General features: G+C 43.1%; 3 protein-coding genes across 3 annotated transcripts in view; 1 reads left to right on the top strand and 2 right to left on the bottom strand.

The window, feature by feature from the left end:
* pelp1 (proline, glutamate and leucine rich protein 1) overlaps nucleotides 1–2689 on the bottom strand; it is a 14410-nt gene extending 11721 nt beyond the window's left edge. Inside the window, exons 1-4 of the mRNA XM_086165152.1 lie at nucleotides 2409–2689; nucleotides 2172–2236; nucleotides 1104–1209; nucleotides 859–1008 (exon numbers count right to left, since the gene is read on the bottom strand). Of these exons, the coding sequence (XP_086021278.1) occupies nucleotides 859–1008; nucleotides 1104–1209; nucleotides 2172–2236; nucleotides 2409–2549 (462 nt within the window). The 5' untranslated portion in view covers nucleotides 2550–2689. The remainder of the gene's footprint in view (nucleotides 1–858; nucleotides 1009–1103; nucleotides 1210–2171; nucleotides 2237–2408) is intronic.
* On the top strand, nucleotides 2614–4960 carry med11 (mediator complex subunit 11). The gene is made up of 3 exons (XM_086165154.1): nucleotides 2614–2820; nucleotides 3282–3412; nucleotides 3650–4960. Exons 1-3 carry the CDS (start codon nucleotides 2751–2753, stop codon nucleotides 3827–3829), a joined length of 381 nt encoding a protein of 126 aa, XP_086021280.1. The 5' UTR covers nucleotides 2614–2750; the 3' UTR covers nucleotides 3830–4960.
* On the bottom strand, nucleotides 4697–18752 carry arrb2b (arrestin, beta 2b). The gene is made up of 14 exons (XM_086165153.1): nucleotides 18627–18752; nucleotides 12513–12543; nucleotides 11604–11664; nucleotides 11017–11061; nucleotides 10750–10946; nucleotides 10536–10663; nucleotides 9219–9354; nucleotides 9058–9142; nucleotides 8266–8338; nucleotides 6583–6720; nucleotides 6409–6492; nucleotides 5942–6018; nucleotides 5810–5864; nucleotides 4697–5292 (listed from the first exon to the last, which is right to left on the bottom strand). Exons 1-14 carry the CDS (start codon nucleotides 18647–18649, stop codon nucleotides 5208–5210), a joined length of 1218 nt encoding a protein of 405 aa, XP_086021279.1. The 5' UTR covers nucleotides 18650–18752; the 3' UTR covers nucleotides 4697–5207.

Genomic DNA, 18752 nt, shown 5'->3' with positions numbered 1-18752 from the left:
CAGGCACCCTTCTCCATCTGTTCTAGCTTGCTTGCACACATTTCACCACCTGTTCTCAACACACTCTATTGCTCTTAAAGTCCTCCACCTTCTTCATTTCCACTTCCTACATCCTCACTGCTCTACCTGGTTTCCTCTAATTCACACACATGCATTCTGCAGCCAACCTTCATTCCCCTCCTTTCCAGAGCATACCAAAGAGGTGGAGGTATGCTCAATGCTAGTTCCTCCACCTGCCCCGTGCTCTCACCTTTGAGCACTCTGCAAATATCAAAGTCCACCCCATTACTGTCTTTTTTCTTAATATATATAGTATATATAATACCCCTGAATGATTGAGTGAGTGAATGGCTGGTTGCCTATGTATGTGGCCCTGCGATTGACTGGCGACTAGTCAAGAGTGTATCCTGCCTCTCGCCCGGCGACATTTGGAATAGGCTACAGCATCCACTGCAACCCTGAGTGCAGGATAAGCGGCAGAAGATGGATGGATGGATGGATATCATATAAACATTTTAGTCCTTATGGTGTGCTATTGGCTGATACATAAGTAAGTAAATCAGCAATTCTCTACTAATATGGGAATTCATTGGCTAATCCTCTCTATCACATTCTCACTATATATACACACACTGACTGAAGCTAGTGAATTTTCATGGGTAAATTCCAGAATTACAAAACATAAAAAAAGAGATAGCTTTCATCTTGTTGAATCTAATGTTGGTTAGTGATCCTCCTTTTTTTTTTAAATGACAGTGGAGACTAATCAGTCAGGGCACACCTGTTTGTGTTACTCTGTGGCCCGACACTATTACCGGTGATGTTAATGAAGCTCTGTGTTTCTGCATTCGGTCCTACCTCTGTCTTGAGGCCCAACAGGGATGTGAGGATCCCCAGGATACAGTTGAGGCCCACCTCGCGGGCCAACTCTGCCAGCTGTGAGGAAAACTGCACCAAGTCCTTCAGGATATTCACCGCCAGCTGGATGGTCTGAGTTGGAGCCTGAGACTACAAAGCAGGCGCCTTTTAATCTTCTTCTTCTGTTTCTGAATGTGTGTGTGTGTGTGTGTGTGTGTGTGTGTGTGTGTGTGTGTGTGTGTTACCTGGATGACTTGCTGCAGTAAGCGGAGCCAAGACAGACAGTGTTGTTGGAACAGCTCACTTGAACTGTCCTTCACCAACATGGAGAGCAGGCAGAGACCCTCAAACCTACGGAGCGGCACAGCATTAAGCTACATAACTCTTCTTAGCAAATTTTATTTGTTTCACTGTGAGGAAAAATAGTGCATGAATGTCACATCTGTTATTCATCACATTGGGTAAATAATTCCATTCTATCTGCTACTTGACTGAAATGTTACCTGGCTTGAAGTGTTACTGTCCCTCACTTTCTTTTTAACCGGCTGGTCGAGGCAGAAGCCCATACTGATATGTCTGAGACTTCTGACCCGGTAAAAAGGGAAGTGCTTGCTCATGAGGTAATGTTGGGTTTCTGTAACACCTCTGTAGTGAACTGACGCAATATATATGGAATCTGATTTTATTTTGATGCCCATATTACACATCGCTCCTCCTGACTCTGACCTTTACCCCCCGGGGTTATAGAGCCAGCCTAATTTTCTGTCCTTTCTGTTCACCATGGTACTAGTGGGTACTTATAATTGGAAACAGACTGCTGACGGTATTTAAAACAATCCTAAGTGACCATTATTTACATTTTTTGCATAAACAGCTATTTCCACCGGCGGCTGTGACTACATATGCAAAAAAAAAAAACTCTGTCAACAACGATGCTAACAATGATAGCGATCCATTATGCTAGCGATACTGCAGGTGATGAAGCTAGTGATAATGCTACTAAACATGCAAGTGATGATACTTATGATGAAGCTAGTGGCAATGTCAATGGGTGATGATGCTTGTGACGATGCTGCAGTTTGTGCCAATGATGAAGCTAATAATAATGCTAATGATGACACTTGTGATGATGCTAGTGATAATGCTAATGATGATGCTAGTGATGATACTTATGATGAAGCTAATGACAATGTCAATGATAATGCCGATGATGATACCAGTCATAACGCTACTGACGACACTAGTTATTACACTAACGGCGATGCTAATGATGAAGCTAGTGATGATGCTAATCGTGATGCCCGTGGTCTCACCGGGTTTTGCTGGAGCCCAGCTTGGCGTTGCTGAAACCCACAAGCCCGCCGACGGAGTTGGTGCCCTGCGGAGACACACAGCGCACCGGTGCGCGGAGGGTGAGACAGACGCTAGCGGGCAACATCGGTACAAAGACCCGCAAACACGGCGGCTGCTTCGGGTCCGTGATACGGTAGGGGGGGAGGGAAGAGAACCGAGCCGCGTTTGACTAGTCAAACAGCGGCCCGCGGCTCTACCTGCGTCGGGAACACGCCGTGCTCCCGGTAGTTGGCCAGCAGTGCCGGCAGGAGCTCCGGACGCGGCTCCTTCAGGGCCGACAGCAAACCCTCCGTGAGCCGCATTGCGGACGGGCCATGCACCCAAGCCGACGCCGCCATCTCGCCTCGCTGCCTTTTTTTTCAGCTAAAGCGGACGTCAACACTGCGCGACCGAGTGACGTCGATTTCAGGAGGCCTTTTGTTTGGGCGTTGAAGCTCCGAGCGGCAGATCCGACATTTTCAGCTGATCCGAACCAGGGAGAGAGCAGGGAGAACGGCTACTGCCGCGCCGGATCACCGCCGTGGGAACAGCCGCTCACTATGGCCAACGAGCGGCTCCGAGCCCTGGAGGATGTGGAGAAGGAAATAGCGATGATTTTGCAGTGTGCTGGTGAGGACAGACACAAACACACGTATACACACACTAGACCGTGCCACTGGTTTTCCTGTCTCAGTTGATACATGCAGACTTGAGTGCTTGTATGAATGGATGGCTTTAATTACCTAAGAAATACACACAACTGGACTTAAACATGCAGACGTCCATGCACAGATCAGTGGGTTTCGTGATATTTTCCATCCTTAGTTAAGGTTTATGGACCATGAAGCAATAAGTGACCATGCGTCTGAAGTGCATTCAAGTTAATACGTCAAGGGGAATCTCGATTTTGGAGATAAGGCAGGGCTCAGGCTGAGATGGTTTGTACATGCACAGAGGAGGAGTGTTTAAGATCTGGATGGAAGGATGCTGAGGTTGGAGCTGCGGAGGTTTATGGATTGAGGGAAAGAAGTTCGGAATGAATTGGTGTGAGAGAAGTTTTTGAAATCACAGCCTCTTTTACCGCCTCGCAGGAAACATCGTGCAGGAACTCTCCAAAGACAAACACAATGCCAGCCTGCTGGATCGACAACTTGTCCAGTTCCAGAGCTCCGTCAACAGGGTGGAAAGTGAACTGGGAGGACAGATCCGATACCTCACACAGGTCTCGCTCCCTCCTCTGAACGAAATTCATCCTTTTCCAAACTTCCAAGATGGTGACATCCACACATGACATTTTCTATACTGGTTCTCAGTTCAATTACATGATTTAGCTACAGCCCTCTTCACATTTAGAGCTTCAATTACATTTCCAAATGTCATTCAAGAAGTTCAAGCACGGTGGATTCGTGATTCTCTGACCAGACTGATTCAGAATTTTAAATTCTCCTTTAAATCACAGGTTGCCACCGGTCAGCCGCATGAAGGCTCCACCTACTCCGCCAGGAAGGACTGCCAGATGGCGCTGAACAGAGCAGAATATGCGAAGGTCAAACTAGGAGAGCTGGGGCGGATCTGTGAGGTGATGCTCGAGCAGCAGCAGCAGCAGCAGCAGCAGCAGCAGCAACAGCAGCAGCAGTAGACCAGTCATATCTGGACTGTGAGTTTACAGTTTACCTGCTAAAGACTTCTCTTTCCTGTACGCAATAAAGCCTTTTTTTTTTATTTCAGCACTTGGTCGTTATGTACTTTTAGCGGGACGGTAGCATAACGGTTTGCCCTTAATCCTGACAGGAAGAAGGTTCAGAGTTCTCTGTTTTCCTCCCAAGATGTAAAAGCATACATCAGATTATTTGAACACTCTCCATTTCCTCCTGTGAATAAGACTGAATGGTTCTACGTCTTTTATGATGTGCAAATGAGTGAGTAAAGTCATTTGTGTGGTATGACACACAAATGAATGAGAGAATGAATTGTATGTGTACATGACGTGTTAATAAGTAGATATGATGTTTAAGTGAAAGCGTAAATGGTACTATATGTCTATATGACATGAAAGAGTGAATAGTTGTATGTTTATATATATAACACATGAATGAGAGACTGAATGGATGTATGTCTATATGATGTGTGAATGAGTGAATTGATGAATATAATGTGTGAATGAGGGAGGGAAAGGTTGTTAAAATCTGAATTGGTATCTATATTTTGTCTGAATGAATAGTTGATTGTCCATTGCAAATAAACAAGAAAGTTGAAGTCGGAATGAGGGAGTGCATGATAGTATGTCCATATGCTATGTGAATAAGAGAATAGTTAAATGTGATTTGTGAATGACTAAGTAAACATTTTTCTATTTATATATGACATGAATGAGAGAATGATTAGTTTCATGTTAATATAGGAATGAGCTTAAGTTTGAATATCTATGTAATGTGAATGAGTGAGTGAACTTGCCTGTCTCAACACCTCCCTGCAGTTCTGAATGAGTGTTACTTATCCCCATAAGTTTTCAGTGGTATAAATGTTCTTTAATACAATGTTCAGTCAAGCCGTAGATACACTTCTGAATAGTGTGATTAGAAAAGCCAGGCAGATGAGCGTATCTTTTGCTACTTTCAACATCAGTCTGCTTTCATGTCATGGCAAAATCAACAGGAGGTCCACACAGGTAGATTCGCTGTGCTGTCTCGGTTCACTGAGATTACACAAAGACTTAGATTAAATGTAATAAGACTTAATTTTGTTCAGTATATATAAATGTTCTAACCAACATTCATGACGATCCACTTATGAGTTTTTAGTGAGCATACTGACTGCTCCCTGGGATGGAACCCATGTAGTCATGCTCCCTCAAACTGTCATTGCAGGCTGTTTTCATTTGCACAGCATGCTATGCAGTGCTGTTAAGTGCTTGCACTGACAATGGAATACTTATACATTGTTTTGTTTTGCTTTTTAAATCTGTATAAAAATATTGTTTACATTTTGAGCTTTTACACTTTCCCCAACCATGAGGGCTAAAGCAGTGAGTCGGTTGTCGGTCCTTTTAAACGCAGCCGAGCAAAGTCCTCAAACACCACATCCTCAGACTGAGAGGAAGATCTGAAAGTAGAAAAAAAAACATCAGATCTTTGAATGTATCTGATGTTTTCGGACCTGATGTTTCTGCACGCACCTGTATAGACACATCGTTCAACCTTCTAAACATCCTTGTGCATGCAAACCCAAATACATATTATAAAGTGTGACATTTGCAGTACTTTGCAAAGTTAACTACTGGTAGTTTTATAAAAAAAAAAGCTATCATTTTATACCTTGTTTCCCCGTATGGATTGCAACTTTCACCCTTTCATTCACACATCAAACAGACAACCATTCATTCATTCATATGTTCTAATGTAAAACAAACATTCACTCTCTCAATCAGGCATCCACTATTGCTGTTTCTCTTCTTCTCAATGTCAAAGTTATTATTGTATCATTTCAGTGGTTAGTAAGTAGCTGTCAGTGCTACATCAGCACCTTTAAGAGTTAAATTCTGAACAGGTTGGGAAGTTGTTGAGAGAAAAATAGTCTGAACACACACACACCATACTACACACATGCACACAGGACTTACTTGGTCTCGAATTCAATTAGGTCAGTACATGTAGCACCGTCAGGCTCCTTGGCAGCTGCAAACAATGACCCAAATACCCAGTTACACACTGACACCATTCCATGGCAGGCGTTTATCTGAGGTGTGTGTTACCTGACTGCGGTGGAGGACAGCTTTGGTCCGCGGGTTTTGGGTGCATCAGAACAAACGGGAGCTCCACCGATACGTCCCTACACACACACACACACACACACGCATAAGTGTGCAAAAGATAAAGTCTGATTATTCCAAGTGAAGTGCCAACATAAATCATACTTGGCCCTTTTGGTGACAAGCAGATCCAAGAAGTTCAAGTCCAGTCCAGCCCTGATGGACTTGAACACACCTTGTTTATCTCCTGACTCCCTAAACAGGAAGATCCTGACTGCCTCCACCCACCATTTGCTTGAATACCTATGCAACGCCGTTGCCACTTGACCTGTTCCTGACAGAACGTCCTTCCACTTCCTGACACCCCCATCCTTGCCGCTCCCATCTCCTTGCTAATCTCAGCTGATGTGCACTGTGCTTAAAGCTTACATGGGAAATTGCTTAGGAAATAACTCAAAGTGGCCACGTACCCTCCACGGGACACGACCAGCTTGACCTTGACTCTGTAAGAAACCAAGATCCCCAGCATCTCCTTGTTGCTGCCATCCTTTACTCTGTCAGACACACACACAGGAAAGGAATACTCAGCGTGCGGCATGAAGCCGGATGTCCATCATGTGCATCTATGGTTTGGTCCAGTGTACATGGTGCTGGAGGCCAGGTTGGTGTCCTCGTGCTTCAGCTTCCCATCCAGGGCCAGTCCCCTTTTCTCCCGGTTGGCGCCCAGAATGGGTGTCAGGGTGTGGACTTGGCAGGAGGTGGAGCTGGGACCAATTTGGTTACTTGAACAAAGACAACGCATGACAAGTGTTTATCAAAGAGGTTGAGACACACAAAACATTTTGATTGTCTTTAATGACATTATCATACGCTATTAGAAGATTAACTTTTGGCCAGAGAGCCTTTCAGTCATCTGCGAGGTGTATGAAAGTATAGCTCAAAAATGGAGGTCAGTTGGTGGCCCCTGATCTCACTATAAATCATTATCATGAAAGTGTCTTCCTTTGGGTTGCTCCCCTCAGGGGTCTCCACAGCCTAACCTTCTCCTCTTCATCCTCTTCTCTCACACCAACTAACTGCAGTTCCTTTGTCTAAATCCAAACACTCCTCTCTGGTTTTCCTCTAGATCTCATGCATGGCAGCTCCAACTTCAACATCCTTCTACTCAGGTCTTCTCTTCTGTCCATGTCCAAATAATCTGGGTGACTGTTTCTTCAGAATGTATACCGTATTTTCCGTACTATTGAGCGCATCTATATATAAACTTTGCTGGCTAAAAATAAACAAATATATAAGCATATATATAGGCTGCACTCGTCTTTAAGTGGCAGGTGTCAGTGGCATTGTAACATCCACATGTATGTTCTGGAAATGCTTTTTTACCGAACAGTGCTTGTAACATGGCTGATGAAAAAGATTAATAATAAATAACACAGGGAAAAATCCATCCACTTTTTATCCTCTACTCCAGCTGATCGCTATCTTCGTTTTCCTTCTGTGAACTAAAACCATTAAAGTCGTCTTCTTCAGTGTCACAATTGAACGGCCTCAGAATTTCACGGTACTTTCATTGGTCCGATGTGACGAGGCTAAATGTATCGGTGGCATGAAGCTCGCATCATTGTTGAAACCGCAGTGTTCAAAGCGTGTGAAAAAAGTAGTAGCTTATAGTCCGGAAATTCCGGTAACATAAGTTTTCCCTCTGATGGACTCATTCCCGATCCTCTCCATACTCCTCACTCCCAAAGAGAACCATCACATCTCCATCTCTGTTGCCTCCAGCTTTGCCTCCTGTCTTCTTCAGTGTCCTTATACCATACATCATCTCTGCGCTCTTATCTGTCTTCTACACCTTTCCTCTTATACTTGCTGATACTCTTTTTATCATCCCTGACACATTTCTTCCCCTGTCTTCCACACTCTTTTTCTCTGGGTTGTCGACCTTTAATGCTTTAAAGCCTCCACCTTCTCAATCTCCAATCTCTACTCCCTATAGCCTTCCCGTTCCACTCGGGTCCCTCTCGTTCCCACTCATCTATTCTGTCTTGCTGCAGCTAACTTTCATTCCTGTCCTCTCCAAGTCATTCCTCAAACTCTTGAGATTTTCCCCCAGCTGCCCCCAGCTCTTATTATAGATAAAGGTGTCATCTGTAAAACATCATAATCCATAATGTTTCCTGTCTGACGTCATCTGTCAGTCTGTCTGTCACCATAGCAAACAAGAAGGGTCTTCGAGCTGATCAATGACGCACTCCCACCTCAGCCTTGAACTTCTCTATCCCACTTACAGCAACACCTCATCACTGTTTCGCCCTGAGGGTACTTACTCCGCCTCCACTTGGGCTACGGGACACTTGAACTGGGCCGTGGAGAACAAACAGATGTCAGCAAACTGGCAGACTGAGAGAACAAGACAAGGAGTTAGCTGGGAGATACCCTTGATATTGCTGAGATGAATTTTGACATAATTTACAATAGTGTTTTACAGCTATAAAAATCAAGTAATCATCTTTCTTGGTCAGCGGTCGGGAACCTTTGGCTCACAAGCCATATATGGCTCTTCCAGTGACGGCATATGGCTCTCAGACAATTTTTGGTTGGAAAAAAAAAAAAGTTTGGAGCTGATTTTAAAATATTTGTGATATTTCTTCATAATGCTGTTTAATTTCAAGGTAAACAGGAATTACTTCTGACGATAAATTTCACGGGTCACCCGTAGGTCGGGTAGGGAACCAATGGCTCACAAGCATGTCCGGGTCATTGTAAAGGTGAAGAAATTAATTTTATCAGATCGCCAACTTCTTTATCCACTTCAACCGTTGTAATAGAAACGATGGTGAAAAGAAAAAAAGACAATGATTACCGCGCATTCCAGGCTGCATAGACAGAGGAATTTGCATTTGGATCTGTGCCATGTCTAATATGCAATGATAAAATTGCATCGAACAAACCCATGCAGCACCAGAGGTCGCATTAAAAGTAAGACATTTAATTTATTGTACGTTAAAAACAATATATGGCTCTCAATGAAATATATTTTGAAATATTTGGCTTTTATGGCTCTCCCAGTCAAAAAGGTTCCTCACCCCTGTCCTAGGTGATGATATTGAATGACCTACCAGATATCTTCACCCTCTTGACACTCTTGGTTGAATTGTTGGTCACATGGACGTTCACGTTGATGGGCTCGCCGTGGTAGTAGAGCTGAGGAGGGATAGAGGTCCGAGCGTCATGCGGGTCTTACGAGCTGAACGGGAGGACAGCGTTAGGGCACGTTTACCTCCTTATCCAATGACGCCTCCAGGTGGAGAGCCCTGTCGGACATCAAGAAGCTGTGGCTGATCTCCGCAGTGGGCTGCGGTCCGGGCTTCTCTGGTGCATACTGAATTTTCCGTATCACCAAGTGCACAGAGTTCCTGCATACACACAAACACACAGTTCAGTTTACAAACACACGAGGTTTTTATTAAAAGACATTGATTTTGACCGAATGTAACACCTAACACTGAAATTATCACTGCAAATAATGGAATTCATTGGAAATAAGAGGCTACTTTCCATTGTTACGCACACAAAGCCTATATCCATAGTTTCCAGGCTTCCCACCCTATTCAACTGCTGCAGTCTGACCCCGCCACGCCTTGCGGAAGTCTTTTTTTTTCCACAATTGCGGATTTACCCAGAATGTCTTTGTGTTTATCTCTCTTCTGCCCTGAGAGCTGATTTAAAGACATGCAGCCTTTGGCTACGGCTTAAAATAATCTTGCATTCTCAGAAATGATGACAAATTCATCACTCACAGGCCAAAACTAGCAACACTCTTCATCTGAAAGCCGCTAGTTTGGATAATAGAAGTCATGACTGGGGTCTGAAAAGTCATTAAATCTATCGACAGAGGAAACACTGGGAAGCAGGACGGCTCTGAGGGGACGTGCAAATCTGATTGGCCGGTAAGTGTCCCACAAAGTGCTGCGCCAGCTAACGCCGTATCTCTTTGTCGGGCATTATAGCAACAGGACAACAGAAACGTGTGCAGATTACTTTTAGCTCGAAGCAGAGGGAGGAGAAATACTCTTTCAGGCTGACCTCCAGAGCATTTGACATCTTTATATAATTTTCCTTGTCTGGAAAATGGGTCTGTCATTTTCCAGGAGGCATGGGAACCCTGCTTTCATGGGATCATTCAAATCTCTGTGGCTGTTATCTAAGATTATTTGGGTCGAATGCAAATAAAACAACGTCGGTTTCATGCTACTACATTTGGCCATGTGTATCGATTAGTGACATAAATCCAGTCAGGTGACACGGTGGTTTGCGCTTCTGCTTCACGGCAAGGACGTCCCTGTTTGGATTCCCACAGGAGCTCCTTACTGGGTGGAGTCTCCATGTTCTTCCCTTGTCTGCTTGGGGACCCTCCAGGTTCCTCCCACAATCCAAAAACATGCAAAATGTTCTTTGGAGAACCTCAATTGTCAAGATATGTGTATGCTAGTGGTGTGTAGAAGCGTTATTGAAAATCCACCAAAAGGTCAAACTGGTTGTGCGTCTCAAGGAGTGTTAGCAGTGCTGTTGTCTCTATTATGTAGTGATGTGCAACCTTGAGTGTACTTTTTCCTCCGGGCTCTTCACACAGAACGCCTGAAGCTCGTAATCAACACCGCAGTCCTTCCCAGAGTCCTCCGGGCCAGGCTGCAGGGTCACGGAGCAGGGCAGGTTCAGGGGGATCTGACAGGCCCAACCACATAAACCTGGTTAAATTCAACTGTTCAGGAAATGTAAAAATTCTCTTCTCTTTTTTTTTGCAATCTCACCTGGAAGGTGAAGGGGTAGGCATGTTGGCCCAGTTTTCTCAAGAGCCTCTCCTGGAGTGCCGTTAAAGGTGACTTGTTGTCCTCCAGTGGCGGGAAGGCCTGAAATGTGCTGCTGAACAGGTCCTTCCGGAAGGACAACCCCAAGGTGTCCAAGTCCTCGCGGCCGTAACGGAACACACAGGTCAGAGTCACCAACACTGGAGGCAGAGTTAGCATCGCGTGACTCCGGGGCTACTCAAATTACCATTGATCTTCAAGTTTTCTTACCGTTACGACCTTTCAGGTACTCTGGATCCAAGAGGACAACCCCATCTATGGAACAGGGTTCAGAATAAGCACACAAGCAGGTCTGCTGCTCCTATAGTGGACCACAACACCTGCACGGTACCTTCTACATGTCTATCTTCGGATAAAGACAGAGAACAACATCCTGTATCCAAGTCCACTTGAACACATCATTAATGTGGAGGTAAAAAAGGGGCATTTCTTTCACCATAATCTATTCCTATCTGGATTGATGTTCAAGAATCATTTACTCATTTATTCATTATCTCTACCACCTATCCTGCAGTCAAGGTCACATGGGGGCGGAGCCTATCATAGCTGTTATAGGGAAAGAGGCGGGGTTAGCCAGTTGATCACAAGGCCACATACAAAGATATACAACCATTCACCCCTTCATTCATGTCTTACAGAGACGTGCAACCACTCAGTAACATGGCAAATTGAAATATACAACCATTTACAGACATTTACAGCCAATCAAACAATCACTCTTTCATTCCCCTATCAGTGTGTGCGTGTGTGTATGTGTGTGTGTATAACACCCACGGCTGTGCATCTGTTGGTCTCACCTACTGGCTCAACATGGTCCGAATGATCGACAAAGTCTCTTTTTCCGAGATAAACGGTGAGCTGAAACAAAAGGGAAGGACTGAGTCAGGGCTGAAAAAAAAACAGGTTTGTCCAGTTAAATATGAAAATTTGCTCTAAAAGGAGAGCAGGAGCTTCAGTCAAAGAGCTCCTCTTCTGTGAAACCATCTTTAAATCTCAACCTTGGAAACAGACATTCTCTCTTTGTTTAGGAGTAGGCTTAGAGCCTGTATGGATTATAGTAGCCTCATATCTTCTCCCAGGTCCCTGGGCTCTCTTATTCCACCAGTTCCCAGGGGGCATGGATTGATCTACTGCGCATTGTTAATTTTTATGGAATATTAAAGCTATTATTGGATCATTTCAGCTATTAGCATGTAACTACCAGTGCTACTGGCAGTGGTAGTAATACCGCTATCTGCATTCTATCTGTCTGTGTCAACCTGTTGCTTTCTATCTCTTTCTCTCTTTTTCAACATGACCGATTGAGGCAGAAGGCCGCCCAGACTGAGCTGCCATCTGTCTGAGGTTACTGCCCAATAAAAGGCTGTGTTTCCTCGCCGCTGTCGCCAAGTAGTTACTCATAGGGGAATGTTGGGTACTGCCATATAAACAAAATTTAGATTTGAGTTGGACAATATGGTTCATTCTTTCAATTCCTATACAGTATATATACTGTGTATATATATACTTCCTCATGTCAAGCCATCACACACTTGTGTTGCATTTGTTCATTGTGAGACCAGCAATTCTGAATTAGTATGAATTATAATTACTGAAAGCCACAGTGGTTTCGACCTTCCATTTGTGAAATGTTAGAATGCCAATAGCTTATCCTTCAATTGCAACAAAGGATTGTGCCAATTTTTTGTTGGCACACTTGTACCTACCTTGCAGTTGGGGCTTGACTTCTTAAAGACTCTGTAAAAGAATGCAGAGCAGGTGTTTTAGCAAAACTGGATTTTTTAATCTTAAGATGTAAAAAAAACACCTCTTCGTTAAATGTATCTAAAATAGAGAAAAGGGCCGTGATTTCTTGTGCAAAATAGTTTTATATAAATGTGCGCTCCAAAGTCTGTCACATTCATTTATTGAAACGATGAATTCAATTTAAATTTTTTCTTATTAACAATTATTTTTGTATTTGTTTTTCAACTGTTAGGAACATGACACAAAATGAAGGTAACGCTTTATAAATGCTTGTTTGAACCATAGCTCTAATTTTGTTTTCATTTAGACACCACAAGAGTCTTTGTTTTGTATTTCAGGCCTCGGTTACTATTTTGCTTAAAAAAAGTCCAATAGTCTCTAAAGCTGATTTATCGTCTCCACAAATTGTGGTAATGTATGAGGATATCTGGAGTAGCAGAGAGGTATGATATATTGGTGCAGGACATGTATGCACAAGGTGTTGCTGTGGGTGTGACAGAGGATTAAAGGGTTGAGATGGGACTACATCGGAAATTAGCACTAAGCCTTTTCTTGTTTGGTATGGTGATGGACAGACTGACAGATGCGGAATCTCAATGGATTGTGATGTTTGCAGACGACATTGTGATCTTGAGTGAGAGCAGGGAGCAGGTGAAGGAAAAGAGAGCTGGAGATGTCTTTGGAGGTTCTCAGTCATCCAGGTCATGCTGAATTCTTGTGGAAATCTTCTTGTCGTGGTAACTGGAGTTGAATTTCCTCTCTGAACTGAAGAAGCCTCTCAGATGAGGGGTGAATCATGCTCAAGTTAAGAAATTCAAGTCCGGTTGCAATGACAAGAACATTTCAACAAGTACAGAGGTGGAGGTATGCTCTGGAAAGGAGAGGGATGAAGGTTAGTTGACGCAGGACAGAATACACAATGAGAGTGACCCAAGGGGAAAGGTGAGGCTACAGGGAGTGGAGATAAAGAAGGTGGAGGAGTTTAAGTAATTGAGGTCAACAGTCCTGAGCAATGGAGAATGTGGAGAAGAGGTTGGGAAACGTGCACAAGCAGGTTGGAACGGAGTGTGCCAGGGGTGATAAAAGAGTATAAGCCAGAATGAAATGAAAGGTGAGGAAGGCGGCGGCGAGAGTAGCCATGTTGTCTCTATGGGAGGTTCTCTATGGAAGTGAGGGGGATGAAGCGGATCAGGAATGAGTCCATCAGAGTTAAAGCACATGTTAGATGTTCTTTGCTGAGATGTTTTGGACATGCTTTGGACAGAGGAGGGGTGGTGAAGATTGGGGTAGAGCTTGGAACTATAGGGCAGGAGGTCTAAAGGAAGACCAGAGAAGAGGTTTATGGATGGAGGGAAAGAGGACAGGAAGTGAGGTGTTGTGAAAGAAGAAGATGCAGAAAAGAGGGCTGGATGGAGGAAGACGACTGGCTGTGGGGACACCTGAAGGGAGTCGCCAAAATGATATGGACTATGTTAGAAAAGTAAGAAATTCAACATAAACAAATTCTTTTTGGGATCTTATCACAATGTCCCAAGCCCCCTGAACTTCAACATACAGATGCCACTGTTTCTTGATATAAATGTTTGAATAGAAAGCAATTGCAACTGCAAGTATGTAGTTTCCATGTTAAACCCATGAACTCAACTGGGGAAAACAAAAACAGCAATCACGACAGTGGGAGTTTTCTTCTCATTACAGCTGTTTCATGGCGTCATATTTCCTGTTTCTCAACATAAACAGCCTCCCCCAGCTCCAGCCCTTCAGTTTCCCATCCTCTACAAGACAGTCAATGCAGAAAATGCAGAACACAGAGGACGTGATCGGCTCTGGAATAAAACATAAGAGAAACATTTATTGTGGTGAATGATTGACCCTTGGAGACACAAACATGAAAGTCTTTACCAAACACCCCAAATAACAGCGGAAATCTATATTTATGTCCTTTGTGACAAGTATTTAGACCTATTCATTTGGGATTGATGATCTGAGCGGAGGGTCTCGGGGGTGTCCTGCAGTGACTGAGGGAACAGTAGCGGTAGGCAGAATGGGCCCCCAAGGTCAAAAGCAGCATTGTTTGTCAGGAAGAAGATGGTTTCCCATGAGTACCTAACTCTTGACAAAGCACTCTGTTGTTGGGTTGCATCATCATCATCATTGTCCTACCGCACATCCAGGCTCTTCCTGGAGGACCCTAAGACCTTCCCAGGCCATACAAGATGCAGTGTATCGTGGCTACGGCATGCTCTGGGTCATCCACAAGGCCCACTGCCAGACGCACGGGCTGGGAACAACTTAAGCGAAATTGCACAGGAGGTATCCTTATCGCGTATACAAAGTACCTCAATTGTACCTTACCAAATGATAAGCTCCACCACCCTGAAGAGAAAACTGCTTTTTCAGCACCTGCATCACCCCTGATCTCACACTCACAAAGTTCTCTCATTTATGCTCCATACCTACTTTATTAACAGGACATTTGAAGTCCTTTACTCCAGATCATACGTCTTGAAGGAGGCAATCCATCAGTTTCTGGTTAAATACGGCATTAAATATGTACTTGTGTCACCTATAATTTCTAGATAATTATGTTGCCCTATTGGTCAAAACATTTGGATGATTAATAATCCAGCACCGTTACAGTTATGGGACGTTTAAGGACTGCGGAAAGAGTGGGCTAAATATTTTATCAACAATCGCAAGACACAAGAATTACCTTCTGCCAGTTGGTCAAAGTCAGCTTTATTTTAAATTTCTCTGTATGTACCGGACATCCAGAGGAATGGAGATGGCATTTCCCACAATCCCACGGTAACATGAAATTAACAAAATAATTATAATAATAGAGTGCACATTAACAGTTAAGTGCACTGTTACATTCAACAGTAAACATTAAACTATGAAGTATGAAGTATAAAGTGCATACAGATACAAACTGCTGTTGAGGTGAAAAGACGACAAACATAAAATTAGTGCAAAGGTCAGTAAGCAGTACCATGATGGTATATGGTGCAATCGCAGCATGATGGTTTTCTCTTTGACAGTGCAAAGTTGCAGTAGTGCAAAACAAAGTGGTAATATATAATCAGAGTCCAACAGAGAGTGGGGGGACAGTTTGGGGGGTGAAGAATGAAGAGAGAGAAGGCTGTCAGTATGGCGAAGGAAAGAGTTCGGTAGGAGCAGACCTCTTCTTTTACTGGTGGCAAAAGCTTGGTGCTGCATTCACCTCGCTGTTGGATAAAGGTGACGCCTGTCAGTGTGTGTGTAAGCCCACCCACTGTTTAAATAACAAAAAAGACCTTGTCCTGACATGTAACTGTCAGCACTTCTGGTATTAGTAGTGGTAGATCATTTGTGCCTGTCCCTCCCAACCCCCATACCCCCTTCCGTATCTGTCAACCGCTGTCTTCCTCTCTCTCTCTTTTATACCCAGACCAGTCGAGGCAGAAGGCTGCTCACATTGAGCTGGGATCCGTCTGAGGTTTCTGCCTGGTAAACATGAGGTTTTGCTCCTGGGGGAAAGTTGGTTTTCTGTAGATCACGTGTCAAACTCAAGGCCCACGGGCCAAATGTGACCACACGTCATGTGGTCCGCAAGAAAGTCTTGAAAGGTGTATTTGTCTTAAAATAAAGAAGTCAAACGCGTGCATCGACCATAAACTACATTTCCCACAATTCATACCGATCATGTTACCTGCGAAGTGACGGCATCCCGACATTCGGACATTCGATTGTAGTATATTCACATCAATGCTATTTTCAACAAGTGGAACTGAGAAATACAAATTATCCCTGAATGCCCAGGAAGAGAAAAGCTGATGCAGATGGAAGGCTGTTTCAAGAAAGTTGGGAATGCATACGCAACATTTTGGATTTGAACAAATAAGAAATTCATTGTTAATTAACATTAAGGAGTAGTTACATTTATATTACATTACATTTAGTTTCCATTATACTGTTACCGTTACACGTGGCCCTTTGAGAGCAACCATTATGCTGATGTGGTCCTCGGTGTAATTGAGTTTGACACCCCGATGTAGATCATTTCAAAGAGTGTGGTCTGGAAACTTGATTACTCTCCTTGCCAGATTATCTGATTAAATGTTGCCAATAACATTCCTCAAATGTACAGCTCCCTCACCTGTGTTTGAAAGCAGAGTGTTTCTTTATTAATTAAAGTCAAAATACGCACATGTACACACAAACGTAATTCTCGCATACAGTCGCTCACATATTCCACAGGCAGTTGATTAAATGCAGGACAACCGCAAAGCAACTGGATGAGGGAAAAGTGCAAGCTCTGCATTTGCACAGGAAGTGGGTGCGCTGCACTGCAGGAAGTGTGACTGGCGAGTGCCATCGGCGGGGTATTTCAGAAACCAAATTTTCACCAAGCGTCCTATTTGTGAACGGGTCCCGGTCACTTCGGGTTTCACGCAGCCCAATAGCTACCAGCGCGCATGGACAATTTTGCTGTTTTTAGTCGTTTTGGCTTACAGGGGAAAGAAAACAACATGCCCATCCTTATCAGCTGATGTTTCTCTCACTTCCTCCACAGGGAACAGACCTCATCACTGATTGTGCACGCTCACAGGCTTGAGCAGGCATTAAGAAAGTCAAAATATGGAAGCAATCTTTTCTGAAATCCACAGCCGCTTTCTCCAGAGAACCTCTTAAAATAAATATACAAAATTAAAATCAATTTTTACAGCGGATTTTTATTACTGCTGTTAAGTTATCCATAGCAAGCATGATTTTGTGTTATGAATAACTGCTCAATTTGTCCCTCATATACATATATATATATATATATATATATATATATATATATATATATATATATATATATATATACACGTGTATATATATATATAGTCTGCATATACATATTTATATTTTTGTACCATCTCACACTGTAAACATGCATTCAATTCCGATTCTGTATGTATAACTTACACCAATTCACTCTATATATATGTAATTTATATTCCGTTCTTTCTGTTGATATATATTTCGTTAAGATTCTCTAAATATATCTTATATCCATTCCATACGAATATTTCATATAAATCTCATTCTGTAAATATAATTTTTGTATTCATACTTAATATAAATAATTTTATACATACTTTATATGTATATATTCCATCTCATGTCTGTGTGTAATATATGCTTAAATTCCTATGTTGACACCATTCTGTTAAGTTGCTATATCTACCTGTATACTGTAACAATATACCTGACTGCCATCAATCAATCAATCAATCGATCCGTCAATCAGTCTATCACTCTATCTTATCTATCTACTTTAGTGAATAAGGTTTAGGATGTTGATTATATAACAGAATCTGCAGTCAGTAAGTTATTCTACAACTAAAGATGTATTTTCATTATTCGTTGCATATATAGTTTGCATGGAAGTTAGTTACAAAATCTCCACGGCAACAATAGCAGCTACAGACACACACACACACACACACACACTATGATACCACACTGTCTTCTTGTATTTACACGTGTATTTACATTATATCTGATTTTGGACCAATCACCTGAGTTTTGTGCTTGCTTGTTTTCAACCAGGATTAGATGACCAACTGACTAACAAAAACAACTTAGAAATAAAGTTAAAAAAGAATGAGAACATGGAGATCCAACCAGAGAAGAAGAACCTTGGAGGCCACAACGGTTAACATCACTCACCAATGTCAGATGGACTATGGAGTTGGATGTCAGATTTTTTATTTTTACATAAACCTGACGTCAAACACGTTGTTTGCCGTTAAAGAGGGTCTGCGACGTTTTTTAAGCCCACAACACCGGGGGCCCAGGGTTGGGGGACTTCCACTGAAAATGAAAACGTCGTCCCAAATAAAAGGTGACCGGAAACGCCGTGCCATAACCGTAATCCCACCTGGAGCTCCTGTGACCGCCGTGTGACGTCACTTCCGGTCCCGGTGCAAAAAAAAAAAAAAAAAAAAAAAAAAGAACTTTAACTTCTGCTTACATTTCCCTCTCTGAACCCGACAGACGCGGAAGATCTGCGGGTGTTTAAAAAACAACAACAAGGATCTCACCTGGTCCCGGCTCGGTCCCCCATGTCGTCCCGGATTGGATCGGAATCGAAAGCTGGCGTCCCCGGTGATCACTGTGCGTGTGCGTGTGCGTGTGCGTGTATGTGTGTGTCCTGTCAGTCGCTTTCC

This window comes from Fistularia commersonii, chromosome 19, assembly GCF_037954325.1.
Source record: "Fistularia commersonii isolate RoL2024-O1a breed Wild chromosome 19, RoL_Fcom_v1.0, whole genome shotgun sequence".
In the NCBI taxonomy this organism is placed as follows: Eukaryota; Metazoa; Chordata; class Actinopteri; order Syngnathiformes; family Fistulariidae; genus Fistularia; species Fistularia commersonii.
This window is presented reverse-complemented; position numbering and strand designations above follow the sequence as displayed.